Source organism: Dendrobates tinctorius, unplaced genomic scaffold (assembly GCF_039654945.1).
Source record: "Dendrobates tinctorius isolate UK_male_01 unplaced genomic scaffold, ASM3965494v1 ptg000224l, whole genome shotgun sequence".
Classification (NCBI taxonomy): domain Eukaryota; kingdom Metazoa; phylum Chordata; class Amphibia; order Anura; family Dendrobatidae; genus Dendrobates; species Dendrobates tinctorius.
The window spans coordinates 9,503,425-9,519,555 of NW_027361891.1; the positions used below are offsets into that span (position 1 = coordinate 9,503,425).

Genomic DNA, 16,131 nt, shown 5'->3' on the forward strand with positions numbered 1-16,131 from the left:
ATTTTAAACCTGTAGCAAACTGGTTTAAAACTAGTTGCGCCAAAGTTTGTTTTTAATACTTTTCCAGTGTTTGTAATAAGGACCCAAGTTGGGAAAAAATGAAGAATATTGGCAATGACCTTCATCATCTCTATTTTTGCTCTAGCATTGGAGTAGTAAAGGAGTAATATTGGCTTTCGTCATGGAAATTAACCTTGAATGTATTGCTTCTTATTCTTTGTTTTATACCTTATCATTTACTTATGCCAGGAATGTGATAATTAGATAAGCAGTTATTCAGACCAACACTTTCTACTGTAAAAGGGAAAATTACATTCCAAAGGTAAAGCTCAAAACAACAGTGTGTATGAAAGAAGGCAATTAAAAACTGCAAATATAGGGGCTCATCTAAAAAGTGTTGTTTTGCTGACCATTTCATATTGACAACAATGACATATAACTTTCCAAACAGGCACAAGTTTTAACCTGAAATTATACAAATGCAATGAAATAAACTGTAAACATTCTACAATTTATTACAAGAGGTCATGTTATCAAAGGCAGATCACTTGTTTGCTCTGAGCGATGTGTTGTCTATAATTTTTATGCCGTTGTAAAGTTCGTTGCACCTGATGAACCAGTATTTTGCTCATTTCCTGGGTGATTGGCAGCATGTGTAAAATCCTCATTCTCTGATTTGGCTCGTATAAATATGCCATTAGAAATTTGGATTAGCTGGTTTCACTGGGATCGGAAATATACCGTAACTAGCATGAAGAAAAGCTATTAAAAAATTTGTTAGAATTACTGTTGTTGATGCCAATAAAGAGCAATACTTTCCTGAAATGGCTGCTTCCTGGGAAAAATCTATACTAACTTCCTTCCACACTTTAAGGGCTTCTCTTGTATCATTTATGGCTTGCACAAAAAATAAAGTACAGTAGGTCAAAAATTCTTCTATTCTTCTTAGGTGCAGGTCCCCCCAACCTTAGGGTGCCTCCTATTTTTGTTATAACTAAAGCCCCCGTTACACACGGCGAGATCGCTAGCGATATCGCTGAAGCGACAACGATTTTGTGACGCAACAGCGACATCGCTAGCGATCTCGCTAAGTGTGACACGTGGAAACGACCGGCTCCCTGCTGCGATGTCGCTGATCGTGCGCGAACGTTCAGGATAATTTTTTGATCGCTGGCGTCACGCTGACCAGCATGCATCACTGTGTTTGACGCACCTTATCAACGACGAGCGACCTCGTTGGCGACTCCGAACTCATATAGATAGCGTTGAAGGACGCCTATTTAAAATCTGAGTCGCTATTATAGACAGTGTGTGACACGGTACCAACGATCGCCGTGGTCGTTAGTGACATTGCTGATGCGTCGTTATGAAGATCGGCCTGTATGACTGCTTACTAGCGATGCACAAATGATCTTAGCCAGATCGTATCGTTGTCGGAATCGTTGGTGCGTCGCTACGTGTAACGGTACCCTAAGGATCTTAGAGGTGGAATCCATCCATATTAAAGGGAATTTGTCAGTAGGATCAACCCTTCTAAGTTGACAGTATCACACAGCTAACTTTCAAGGTCAGAGTATGGTCTGGATGTGCCACAAGTCTCCTGATATGAAGTCAACAGCCTTCTAGACATATAAGGCTGAAGTGTTCCGGTCAGAAGAAATTCCCTCTGACTTTGTATGTTAGATGAGTAAGACTGGCCTAAAGTAATTATTCTGGTTCAGTAGATCTCAAAACTCCTTTTACCATCATCTTGCTGCTGTGTCATCTAAATAATATCCAGAGAGGCGTATCACAGTCGTTGATTGCAGACATTGTAAAAATATTTTTGCTGCATGGAAAGACAAACGTTAGATAAGAATTAATGGTTATTACTCTTGTGTCTGCGCATGTGCTGTGCTCAGTTCGTAGAGCAAAGGTCTCTAGAACCAGGAAGGGATGGTCATGGTCTCATCTGCTGCTTAGTTAAAGGTTGAATCTTCCAACTAATATTCAGGATATTCTGTCATTTGTGAATTTTCTCAAAATAACTTTCTGGTGGATATGAAGCATGTAAACAAAGTGGACCCAGGCAGTTTTTTTCTGCTATTCTGTACTACAAAAAAATCTACGACTAAGGGTAATGCATTCTCACCAGGAAGTATGGCCTAGCAAAGCTGTCCAGGATTTATGCTTTTCTTAGTATTTTGTTCAAACAACTGCCATGGACCGGTTGGATGTAATAGGGGAAAATGAGGCATTGCAGCTATTTTTCGAAGGTAACTGTTGTCTTGAACATTTCTGTGTTGTAATCTTTCTTCAAGTATATCTGATGGTAAAATAACATTGACCTTTCAGCATTTAGCTTGCCCCTTCTATAATAATTCCCCAAAATTTACAGATAGCCCCGCTAAAGTAAATCATTGCATTTATACATTTAACCAGATATATTTTTACTAGACCAAGGACAATTTGCTGTTTTAGAAGGGTCTATCATTAGAAAGCTCTCAGACGTATGAATTTATATTATACTTAAAGTAGTTATCCAATACGGATTTTTTTAACAACTTACTAGAGAAAATTTGTACCGTGTGTGCGTGTAATGTATACCACATACCAATGACCTTTACTGAAGTCCTCGCAGATTATTCAATAATTTTTGCTATTAAAAAGCAACAAAATTGCAACTGAATGGAGAGTGAACAAAGCCTATAAAGCTAATTTGTTTTAATATGGGACACTAACCAAATGTGGTGCATATTTTTACAGACTTTATTTCAACCAATGTACAATATTCGATTACAGGAACATCTTTATCATTACAGAACATAATCATGCAAGGAAAACAGATTTGTAATTTTTTTTCACGTATTGGTACATTCCAAAATCTTTCTTGGTTTAATAAAACAAAAAAAAAGTGTGTCCATACATATAAAGCTTACGGATTCAATGTGTTACACCTCTGCAAGTTGCATGGTAAAAATATTGCAACATGTCTACTGATATGGTCAGCCGTCTAATCTTCAGCACCAATTGGATAACCAAATTGATTCTCTATAAACCAAATGTGCATTAAATTTAGTTGGTTGGACTAAAACAGTATAGATTCTAGTCCAATTTGAATTTAGGCTAATGTATGGGGATCTTAAGCCCTCTGTTTCTTCTCACTGCATAACCACAGACGTTTGGATGGGAAAGTGGTCATGCATATTCCTCGATTCAATGTGTGCTTGATTCATTATTTTTGAGACAGATAGCCAGTTATGTATTTTAGTTGGATTGTTAATCTGCCCCATAGATATTAAATGTAGTGACCAGACTCTTAAGTGACAACCATTTCATTCAAAGTGCTCATAGCAGTCATGCAATGAGGAAGAACGCGAGGCTTGGTATGCCCGTTCTAGAGACAGTGGTGGTTCCAGTGGAGGAGCCCTTAGTGATCAGATGTTTACTACCTATATTGTTGATTTGTTGATTTTATACATTTGTGTATGCAGATTTAAATAAGCTTACATTGGCAGGAGATCTGTGGTTAGTTCTCAAAGATGTTTGGAACAGCCTCCCTGCCGAGTTCCTTCAAAAATTGTGGAAAACTTTGACAAAGGACGGTCACTCCAATTATTGACTTTGAATTAATTACATTTGTTTGTTCTTTTTGCATTTTGCTAATTTATAAAACTAAACTAACACTTTTTAAAATCATTATTGCTTTGCAGCATATTTCTCTACACCACCCTAAAACTTTTGTACAGCACTGTGCGTATAAAATAGAATCTAAAATATATTGTAGTGCACACATATGAGATAAATATCATATATCGTGTGTTGTTGAATTATGGAAATCTCAAGGTTGAAAGACCTGTTATTCTTATGCAAATGATGAAAAATTGAAACCTTTTCAAATCATCCTGCTTTCTACTGTGTAAAATATGAGCACCATGTGCAGAAATACGCATAAGCATGCCTTAGGCTAGCAGTGCAATTATTGAGTGTCTGAGGAATGTTTTGCTGCAATAATAGAGCTTGGGCATTAAAATCATCAAGATCTGCTGCTGGCGGATCCCTTTGCAATTGCCAACCACTGATATCTCAGATGTGCTTGATGAGGAAGCCGCTGCAGGCAATGGTAGCATATCATTCACAGTATCACAGGCAATATGTGGACTGTCATTGTTGTGTTGAAAAATGGCACCTTGGATGCTTGGGAGTTCCACGAAGAAATCTGTGTCAGCTGTAAGTGTAACTGGAGGACGGATGCTGTAATGGAAATCTATCCTCTCTAGCGATGTATCCTGCTTTTGTTTTGGGTCACGATGAAGGACAGACTGATCTTGAGACCATGTGAGCAATGCCATGAAGAGGCTTTCATGAGAAAGTCACACAGGTTCTACTCCTGGGATTATGGTGTGGGGTGGCATAATGTACTGTAGCTGTACTCCTCCATCTTTTGATCCTGTGATTTCCATAGTTCCCTGACTTTTCCTTTTTGGGGTTGCAGTTTTAATCCCTTAACGACCAGAGGTATTTTTGGTTTTGCATTTTCATTTTTTGCTCCTTCTTCCCAGAGCCATAACTTTTTATATTTTGGTCAAAATGGCCCATGTGAGGGCTTGTTTTTTGTGGGATGAGTTGTACTTTTGAATGACAACATTGGTTACATATCGTGTACTGTAAAACAGGAAAAAAATTCCAAGTGCGGTGAAATTGCAAAAAATGTGCAATCAGTTTTTTTGTTTTTTTTATCATGTTCACTAAATGCTAAAACTGACCTGCCATTATGTTTTTCCAGTTAATTATGAATTCATAGACACCAAACATGCCTAGGTTCTTTTTTACTTAAGTGGTGAAAAAAAAATTCCAAACTTTGTTAAAAAAAGAAAAAATGTGCCATTTTCCGATACCCATAGCGTCTCCATTTTTCATCATCTTTGGTTGGGTGAGGGCTTATTTTTTGCATGCTAAGCTGACGTTTTCATTGATATCATTTTGGTGCAGATGCAATCTTTTGATTGCCTGTTATTGCATTTTAATGCAAATGCAATGTTGTGGCGACCCAAACAAAATAATTCTGGCATTTTGACTATTTTTTGTCACAACGCCGTTTAGCAATCAGGTTATTTTATTTTATATTGATCAGACGATTCTGAACTCGGCAATACTAAATATGTGTATGTTTGATTTTTTCATTTTCTTTTGAATGGGGTGATTTAAACTCTATATTTTAAAATATTTTTAAAAGCATTTTTTTTTAACTTTTGGAATGCTTCAATAGTCTCCATGGGAGAATAGAAGCTGCCATAATCCAATCGGCTCTGCTACATACAGGCGATGATGAGATTGCCTGTATGTAGCAGAAATATTCACTTTCTATGAATGAAACCAGTTTTCGAAATCCGTAAGGATTAGCACGATGTCTGTAGGCATCTATACCTCGTGAAGATCGTGACGTCACACGCCATTTGCTTCGAAACGCACAACCGAGTGTCAGGTTCGTCACCGACCGGGACTACCTGAGCACTGCAGCGTGTACTTATGCTTGACGCTTCCTAGGTATAGCTCACTGAAGCTTTTATCTTCACCGGACTGCACATCGGAATAATGAGTTGTGAACGGACGGTTGTCCCAAACACCTTGATGGTATTTGTCTGCTGCAATGGAATATTTAATGAATGCTTGGTTATTCCTGTGATATTTGTATTATGTAAACTAAACAGATTACATCAACTTATTTTTATTCTCGCCTTTTATTGATTTTAAATGTATTAATCTGGTTGGTTCATTTACCCTTTGGAGTTAAGTCTCACGCTGACTGCTAGCGTTTTCTGTATGTCTGCACTAGAGATAAGCGAACATTTCAAGGTTTGGTTCAGTTCAGATTCACTGAACAGTTTGCCGAATGGTTCGACGAACATACCCGAATCCATTAGATTCAATGGAAGACAAAACCAAAAGCATAGACAACACCTTAATGGGACAAAAAGCTTCCCAAACAGCTAAAATTAGGGACAAACACCAGGAAAAGTGGCATCAATTGTTCCGCAGTAGAAATTTGCAAATGGCACAGCAGCAGTCAGCCATGGGCCATGCATGAGGTATCAGGGTCAGGTCCAAGTATTTACAGCTTGGAATTAAAGTTTTAATGAGGACCTCGTGGTTAAGGGAGCGGTGTAAGCTTTCTTAGCTGGGAGACCTCATGCAACGCCTACAGTGTTTTTTTTTTTTTTTTATTCCAGCCATACTCTATGGCACAAAAATCAGTTTTATAGACTACTATTCATAGAAAAATGTAAGAATAGTAACACAGGTAATTGACTGTCTGGGATACCTCCTCTGGGAGTCTCCACATTTCAAAAAATTGTTTCTAACATCAGCAGCAGTAGCAACAACAGGCACAGAAGACACCACAAAGATGGCACAGACTGCAATGATGCAAGATCAGTACATGACACTAAAAACTACACAATCACCTAGCCTCCCCAATCTGCAACTGGGCTACAAAAATAATGAGATCCATGACTTGTTCATTTTAATGAAAATTAGGCGGCCTACACTTTAAGAAAACAGTTGGCTACGCTTGTCTGTCAGGACACCACCAGCAGCGCTGAAGACATGTTCTGAGAACGGTGGCTGCCGGACATGACAAAACCTCCAAGGGTTGTCAGGCGAGCTCAGGCCACCCTTCCATTTTTGAAGAACGAAATGTAAAAGGGTCCAAGCCATCCCCCCCCCCCCCCATGGAATTGATATTGAGTTCCAGATATTCCTGCACTCTCCTCTCCAGACTTGTATGCTGTTGTGCTGGTTTCACAGAATGGCCTAAAAAATGTGTTAAATGACTCGCAGAAATTGGTACTGCCACTTACGCTGCTGCTAATGTTTTGGCGATGAAGCCTTGACGTTCCTGTGTTTGGATGTCTACAACTGGGATGCACACTTAGTGCCTCACTGCTGTCTTGGGGAAAACCACTCTTAAGATTTTCTACAAGTGTATTTCAATACTCCAGGATGCGCGCATCCATATCCAGGAGGGGAAGAAGCATCTGGCTAAATTTACTCTTTTACCCTGGATCTAACAGAGTGGCAAACAGTTGTCAGCACAATTTCTAACCCTAATAATACAGGCATCATGTTCTTTGCCTTCTGCATCTTCAGTAACAGTTTATCTGGTACTATGAGCCCCCCTTAATCGCTATAAGATACCCTCCTATGGCATCCACCTATGGATACCATTAGTCCGGACATTAGCGATATTGGTATCCCTTCTGCATCCTCCTCTTCCTTTTGTGACCACCACCTCCTCTCTGATTATTCAAAGTGTGCTCCAGCATATAGATGACCGGAATAGTGATGCTAATGACTGCATTGTCAGCACTAACCATCTTAGTAGCTATTTCTAAACTGTGCAGAAGGGTGCAGAGGTCCATCACCGATGCCCACTCCGCAAGCGTGATTTGCAAAACATCTGGACTGTGTTGGCCTGGGCTATGCAAAATGACATACTGCATCAGGGCTCATTGCTAAGCCACAGCAGCTGCAACTTGTGCAGAGTGGAAGTCCACTGTATCAGAACATCGGTAATCAAACGGTTAACTGGTAGGCCAAAAGACCTCTGAAGAGATGCAGTTCCATGACCTGTGGGGTGCAATCGTTGGATGTGAGAACACAGCAACTGTACTTTCTGCAGCAGATCATTCATGCCGAGATAGTGGCATAGAAATTGCTGTACCATCAGTTCAAGGATGTGAGCTATGCAAGGCACGTGTGGGAGGTTACCACGGCATAGGGCCGACACCAGGTTTGGAGTGTTATCGCACACTGCATTCCCTGGCTCCAGGTTTAGTTGAGACAGTCATTTCTCTAACTCTGCCTGGATACCTGTCCACAACTATTGAGCTGTGTGACTGCATTCTCCAAAGTATATTAATTTAAACACTGCCTGATTGCGGTGAGCCATGGCTGCACAGTATGAAGGTGGTAGAGATTCTATATGCACTGTTGGAATGCGTGACTGATTAAGGGAGAGGTTGAGGACACATGTGGAGGCCCTAGAGAAGGTGGAGGCAGACACAGTGGAGGAACTGTTAAGCCCCCGTTACACATAGCAATATCGCTGTAAAGTCACCGATTTTGTGACGTAGCAGCGATATTGCTAGCAATATCGCTACATGTGATACCTCCGACCGGCTCCCCCGCTAATTATCGCTGGTCGCGCGAGAACGTCCTGGACCATTTCTCGTCGGGCGCTTCCTGTGGCGCCGACGAGCGACACGTGGACGCGGGCGGGAGGACGTCAGGATCGCTTCGTCTGACAGGTAAGTAGCGACCCCTGACCCCAGCGATGTCGCTGGTGAGATCTGCCTGTGTGGTCGCTCACTAGCGACCACTTAGCGATGCACCAGCGATCCATATCGTTGTCGGGATCGCTGGTGCATCGCTAAGTGTAAACGGTACCCTTAGATAGAGGTTTGTCCCGCCCCTTGAGGATTCAAAGACTTGTGGAGAAGCCCCTTGACTGCCTGCCCCTACAGCCACCAGAGTCACACAGTGTTCTGTCAACGAGATCTAGCACTCCTGCCCATGTTTGCTCGTCCAGGTGTCAGTGGTGAAATGCACCCTGGCAGACATAGATTTTTTTCAGGAAATGGGTGATGTCAGCGACATGCTGGTGTGGCCCAGGCACAGCTTTCTTTGAAAAGTAATAGCGACTGGGCAACTGGTACTGGGGACCGCGATGGTCATGAACTTTCGGAAACCGCCTTTAACCTGGCAGAAAGGCAGCATTTCCATGGCCAACAAATTGGAGATAGTGCAGTTCAAGCTCTTAGCTTTGCCATTTGTAGGAGGAAACATTCTTTTAAGTGATCACAACTATGAGTGAGATGCAGGCAGAAATGTTATGGTGGATTGAGAAAGATGTTGTGCTAGGTAGCATAAAAGCAGCAGTCAGGTCTACTTCCACAACAGCTGACAGTCTGTCACTCACCCAGACTGTGGTGGGTAAGCAAGTGGAGTTTCTGCGGCCGGATACCTGTGTGTGAAGACTTGGAATGGTAACAGATGAGGAAGAAGTAGCAGAAGGGGTTGATGGGACAGCCGGTGGTTGGCGAGGCCCGCTAGTCCGCATTTTAGAGCAGTGAGATTCCCACACTAAGACATGTTGATCGTGCATGTGACGGTTCATGCATATAGTTGCCAAATTGCCATTTTGCCTCTGTGTTTTTTTTTGCAAATTTGACAGAACACGTTTGGTCACCCTATGCAGTCTCAAAAAATGTCTAGAGCAGGCAACCCTTGCCCCTGAAAACTGCACACTCGCGACCGATGTTGGCCACAGGCAGAGTTGGGGCTGAGGATGTATCGCTTGTTGTGGTTGTGTCACTTCGTGTCTGTGTGGGAAGTTGCAACGTAACCTCCTCATCTTCCTCTTCCTCCACCTCCTCTGCTAAGCTACTCCGCTGCATACCTTGGGATCTACAACCTCATAATCATTCTCTCTGTTCTCATACTCCTCACCCTGAGGGTCAGCCTCTTCTTCTTCCGTGCACCTTTGGTATCTGAGTCTCATCAGGATCATCTCCACCCTTGGTGGCTAACCCCAGGTATTTTAGTTTTTGCGTTTTCGTTTTTTCCGTTTTTTACTCCCCTTTTTCTTAGAGCCATAACTTTTTTATTTTTCAGTCAATATGGACATGGGAGAGCTTATTTTTTGTGGGACAAGTTGTACTTTTGAAAAATACTGTTGGTTTTGCAAAGTCGTGTACTAGAAAATGGGGGAAAAACAATCCAAGTGCTGTGAAATTGCAAAAAAAAGTGCAATCCCACACTGGTTTTTTGTTTGGCTTTTTTACTAGGTTCATTAAATGCAAAAACTGACCTGCCATTATGATTCTCCAGGTCATTACAAGTTCATAGACACCAAACATGTCTAGGTCCATTTTTATTTAAGTGGTGAAAAAAATTCCAACCTTTGTAAAAAAAAAAAAAAAAAAAAAAAAAAAATAATAATAATAATTTACGCCATTTTCCGATACCCATAGCATCTCCATTTTTCTTGATCTCAGGTTGGGTGAGGGCTTATTTTTCGCGTGCCAAGCTGACATTTTTAATGATACCATTTTGGTGCAGATACAATCTTTTGATCACCCGTTATTGCATTTTAATGCAATGTCAAAGTGACCAAAAAAACTAAATTATGGCGTTTTGACTTTTTTCTCGCTATGCCGTTTAGCGATCAGGTTAATCCCTTTTTTTATTGATCGGGCGATTCTGAACGCGGCGATACCAAATATGTGCGTGTTTGATTTTTTTTTATTGTTTTATTTTGAATGGGGCGAAAGGAGGTGATTTAAACTTTTATATTTTTTATGTTTTTGAAAACTTTTTTTTAACTTTTGGCATACTTCAATAGTCTTCATGGGAGACTAGAAGCTGCCATAACCCGATCGGCTCTGCTACATACAGGCAATGATCAGTTTGCCTGAATGTAGAAGAATTACTCACTTGCTATGAGCGCCGACCACTTGGCAGCGCTCACAGCAAGCCGGCAGTGACAACCATAGAGGTCTCCAGGAGACCTCCGGCTATCATGCCAACTTACCGGTGACCTGCGATCACATGACTGAGGTCACCGGTGGGTGGATTTCCGGCGCGATTCCCAGAAGTGCATGTTAAATTCCGCTGTCAGCGTTTGACAGCAGAATTTAATGAGTTAATAGCCACGGGTGGATCGCAATTCCACATGTGGCTGTTCCAGACACTTGTCAGCTGTTCAAAACAGCTGACGTGCCAGGAAATATGTGGGCTCAGTGCCAGAGCTCACATCAAAGGGAGAGAGTCCGACATCAGCGTAAATGTATGCCCAATGTTGGAAAGGGGTTAATGTCTGGTGACAAGGGTCTGGATTCTGCTCAGACCTTACTTCGTCTGGCCCCGGATCCAACATGAAAACAGTTTGGGCATTGGTGCAGATGCTTTCGTCCTCTGGATTCTGTGATTCTTCTGATTAGAGAATACAATGTGTGAACAGCTCTTCAGAATGACCCATCTGAGGTTCCCCAGAGTCAGTTGGCTGTTTGGAGCTTTTTGGGGCTGGGGGAAACAAAGGTGATTGGGGTGCCACCTCTGAGGATTGTACTGTGTGTGTGATGTTGAGGTGGAGAGGCCACTTGATGCACGGCTTGCCATCCTCTCGATCACATGCTCTTTCTGAGCCTTATCTACATTGTTTACCGCTGTGTGGCTGCCTGCCAAAGAGAGAGAGTTGGGTAGGCTGGCCAGTAACAGATATTGTCAGTGATCTTTGGATAGGATGTAGCAAAAACAAGAAGAAAAACAGGTGACTGGCGCAGCTGCACAACTCCGGGAAATCAAGGCAATATCCGCTCCAGGGACGCGGATGCCAAACATATGAAATAATGCTAAGTCAATGTCCAAATTCACCATTCAATGAGGAAAATGGCACTCACCGTCCCAAACACATATCCTTTATTTCCTCCCCACCTAGGACCCATAGAAGTGTTATGTAGCGCGAAACGGCTGTCGTCTAGTACGTTTCCACCAGCAAGCTTCCCTGTCTTTGTTCATGTGAATCCACAATAAAGGATATGTGTTTGAGACGGTGAGTGCCATTTTCTTCATTGAATCGTGAATTTGGATAGGATGTGACGGTGTTTGTTTAGTTGAGCTTTCATTCACATTAACATCTAACCCATGACAAACCCTAAGCCTATTCCCCCTTACACCACAACCTCGCTTTTGTCCCACTCATGTTGTAAGTAGCCATCCCCTCTTGTGCCCTGATGTTTCACAGCCTTAGGGCCCCGTCACACACAGTGAGCTCGCTAGCGAGATCGCTGATTTTGTAACGCCACAGCGATCTAACTAGCGACATCGCTGTGTGTGACATGGATCAGTGACCGGCCCCCCTGCCGGGTATCGCTGATGGTGCAGGATCGTCCTGGGCCATTGTTTGATCGTTGGTCTCCCTCTGGCCAGCTCGCATCGCTGTGTGTGGCAGCGGGAGAGCAACGATCAGCGACGCTGGGAGCTAGTTTCCAATGTAAACAGCGGGTATCTAAGAGCAGTGCGGCTCTTAGTTACCCGCTGTTTACCTTGGAAACCACGCTGGTCCTGATTGCTGGTGGGTCTGTCTATGTGACAGCCCATCAGCGATCACCTATGTCCTAGCGATCCCATCCACGTCAGATCGTTGTTGGGATCGCTGGGACATAGATACGTGTAACGGGGCCTTTAGGCCCACAGCTGTCTGTCAACTTTCACTAAATGAACAATCACTATTTATTTTCTTAGATTATGTGCTTGAACAACACTATTATGCCTAACGATTTTTAAGTGGAAATCTGTCCTGATTTGCCACGGAAACAGTGTTGGCACAAACTATTTGGAGTAGCTAATGGAGCATCCGGAGACTGTCACACCGTTTTTGTACAATCTACTTTGATGCTGAAAGATTGATTTTCACACAGGATAAGTTTACTTTCAGCACTAGCACAGGAGTGACCTATCTGCACAGTGACACTGAGCAAATGGCACCAGCTAAACAAGATGTCCTCTTTTTATATGGCCAGGGACATGTGACTTCGGCAACCAATCACAGAAGACCTTGTGTTATGATGATGTGGGTGGTTTCTGCGCCCTGATTGGTTGTCGGAATCAACACACAAAGTTAAGGGAAGAAAAAAAGCAACGCATGGTGCTCTGACCTACACCCCGCACTTCATCAAACTCGTCCCCCTAGCCACCCGCTCATCATATAGCACCACTATCATAGCTAAAGTAATAACAAAAGCATTAGTGGAAGCGCAATGATTTACTGAACGGTGACTGACTTTTGCCGAATTTGACTAAAAATGCTCGTTAATACGAATTTAACATTGGTGAACGTTTTCCAAACACATTTGTTCATCTCTACACGTGCTGCAAGCTGTGGCTTACCAGGAGAGCGGTCATAACGCACTAAATCATTATCGCTTTTTCATCTATTTTTGCGGCACTTTGCTGGCCTCTTGGCATCTACTTGAGCAGCTGAAGGGATTGTATAGTTGTGTAATTGGCCTTTTAGTACAGTGAAATCTATTTTACTCTCTGTGGTTTACCTAATTAACACACTCCAAAAGGGGTGTTTTCTTTCTACAGGCAGTTCTATCCATTTAGTCCCGTTGAGAGAGCGCAAATTTTTGCAGCTTATAAATCATATCTGCCAATTGTGAGTACCTTTTTACTGACTTTGTTTTTTATTTTACACCAAGTCACATCAATAACCTTGCCCAGGCCTTTATATGTGCCCCACACAGAAAATGACTCCAAAATAACGCAATTAAAGTTTCCACATAGTACGACATTGTCTTACAGCAGGTGTGGGGAACCTTTTTTCTGCCAAGGGACATTTGGAATTTTATAATAGCGTTTCGGCGCCATATAAAATTATTAACTTGAACATTAGCCAACTATATTTATTCAAACATTTAAATAACTTGCAGCTACTCCCCTCACACACAGTAGAGTGCAGCTCCCCCTCACACACAGTAGAGTGCAGCTTCCCACACATACAGTATAGTGCAGCTCTCCCCACACACAGTATAGTGCAGCTTCCCACACATACAGGATAGTGCAGCTTCCCACACATACAGGATAGTGCAGCTCTCCCCACACACAGTATAGTGCAGCTTCCCACACATACAGGATAGTGCAGCTCTCCACACACACAGTATAGTGCAGCTTCTCAACACATACAGTAGAGTGCAGCTCCCCCTCACACACAGTAGAGTGCAGCTTCCCACACATACAGTATAGTGCGGCTCTCCCCACACACAGTATAGTGCAGCTTCCCACACATACAGGATAGTGCAGCTCTTCCCACACATACAGTATAGTGCAGCTCTCCCCACACACAGTATAGTGCAGCTTCCCACACATACAGGATAGTGCAGCTCTCCCCACACACAGTATAGTGCAGCTTCTCAACACATACAGTAGAGTGCAGCTCCCCCTCACACACAGTAGAGTGCAGCTTCCCACACATACAGGATAGTGCAGCTCTCCCCACACACAGTATAGTGCAGCTTCTCAACACATACAGTAGAGTGCAGCTCCCCCTCACACACAGTAGAGTGCAGCTTCCCACACATACAGTATAGTGCAGCTCTCCCCATACACAGTATAGTGCAGCTTCCCACACATACAGGATAGTGCAGCTCTCCCCACACACAGTATAGTGCAGCTTCTCAACACACACAGTATAGTGCAGCTCCCTCAACACACAGTATAGTGCATTAGTAGCTCCCCCAATACACTGTATAGTGCAACCCCTGTACTCATATACACACACACACACACAATACTTACCCCTCCTCCTTGTTCCCTGCGCTGCTCCAGGCTCTGCTCCGGTCTGATCTGCTCCACTGCAGGTACAGCGTGGCACACGATGAAGTGACGTCATCGTGCGCCCACTGAATCACAAGCAGAGGGGGAGTGATGGGAGAGGGAGTGTCTGACGCTCTCTCTTCCATCACTGCTTTCAACTGTATTGGTGTCTATGATGCCAATAAGTTGAGTGAGCGATGGGGGCGGCACCGGGCCACATAGCGTCCGTTCACATGCACCTCTGAAGAATTAAAGGGTCCGCGGCCAAAAAACAGGCAAAGTAGCTGCGGGCCGCACAAGATGATATTGCAGGCAATAACGGCCCGCGGGTCAGACGTTCCCCACCCCTGTCTTGCAGTTTGCATTTACTTCAATGTTAATAATTGTAACATTTGCCTTGCTGGAAGATACCAGACTGCATCTGCTTCTAAGTTATTCCTGTGTTTAACCATTACCCTGCCTGGAAAATTCCAGTTTCCTATACAGTTACTGTCCCTATGTTTCTGCACACCGAGCTCTGCATTATCTCTGCTACCTATTTCAATTGTTTGCCATTCCAGATACTCTGTTGTCCTGTTTCACACTGTTCTACATATTATCCATCAGAACCAGCTCCATTGTTTCTAGTCAATGCTGCTGACTTACTCCTATGGCTTGGAGAATCTTTCTCACCAGGTGAGCACATAACAGAATACCAAAATCATGGATTCCACTGGTGAAGCCCATGAATACAATTGTCACTGGATTTCTGGATCTATTTAGACTTATGTAAATTTTACGGAAATGGTGGTGAAAAACCAGCTACACCAAGATCTGATTCAAATGTAAATATTTACGATGTAATAAAATGAAAGGCATCTATTAAACAACGTCTAAACAAAAGGTGTTATCCTAATTGGACTTTACAATGCACGTCAAACATAGCAGATAATAGACCTAGAGAACATTTACTACAATCTAATTCATTTAAACCATCAATCTCCGATAAACCCACCTTGGTTCTTAAGGCCCTTTTACATTTAGCGATGCACCAGCGATCCGACCCGGTCAGGATCGCTGGTGCATCGCTAAATGATCGCTAGTGAGCTTTCATACAGAAAGATCTCACAGCGATGCAACAGCGACGCAGCGCACGATACTCACCTTTCACACACAGCGATCCTGACGTCCTCCCGCCCGCGTCCAGCGTCGCTCGTCTCACACAGCAGGAAGCCCAGCAGGAAGCTGACGACGAGAAATGGAGCCGCCCGATCTCGCGCGATCAGCGATGGACAGCGGGGGAGCCGTCGTTGGTAAGTATCACACATAGCGATGTCGCTAGCAATATCGCTATAACGTCACAAAACCAGTGACGTTTTAGCGATATTGCTAGCGATATCGCTTAGTGTAAAACCCCTTTATACATAGTATTTATTTTAAATCTGCATCTGATATTATGCATTGCAACATCACCATTTTGCGTAAAGATCAAATTATGGATACAATTCTCAGTGGTGGTATTCGTATTGTCTCCAGGCGCGACCCCACCATTGAGAATTCTTTATCCCTAAGCTTATATTGTCCTAATCGAAAATCTTGTCCGCAGCATTGGTTATCTTTACAGGGTTTTTTAAAATGCGGTCAATTTCCATGCAAAACATGTTTATATACAAAAAAAACTCATAATTTTTCATGTGCAAATGGCTTAAAACATTTAATATTTCTAAATTGCAATTCTGAGCATGTAATTATAAGGGTCTAGCAAGAGCACGAGATGCAGTGACGGGACCCAAG

At 42.8% G+C, this 16,131-nt stretch overlaps 1 protein-coding gene across 5 annotated transcripts in view; it reads left to right on the plus strand.

The window, feature by feature from the left end:
* Positions 1-1,915: 1,915 nt before the first annotated feature.
* MYRFL (myelin regulatory factor like) overlaps positions 1,916-16,131 on the plus strand; it is a 266,624-nt gene continuing 252,408 nt past the window's right edge. For all 5 annotated transcript variants that reach the window (XM_073555517.1, XM_073555518.1, XM_073555519.1 and 2 more), the window contains exon 1: positions 1,916-2,255. In XM_073555517.1, the coding sequence (XP_073411618.1) occupies positions 2,201-2,255 (55 nt within the window). In that variant the 5' untranslated portion in view covers positions 1,916-2,200. The remainder of the gene's footprint in view (positions 2,256-16,131) is intronic.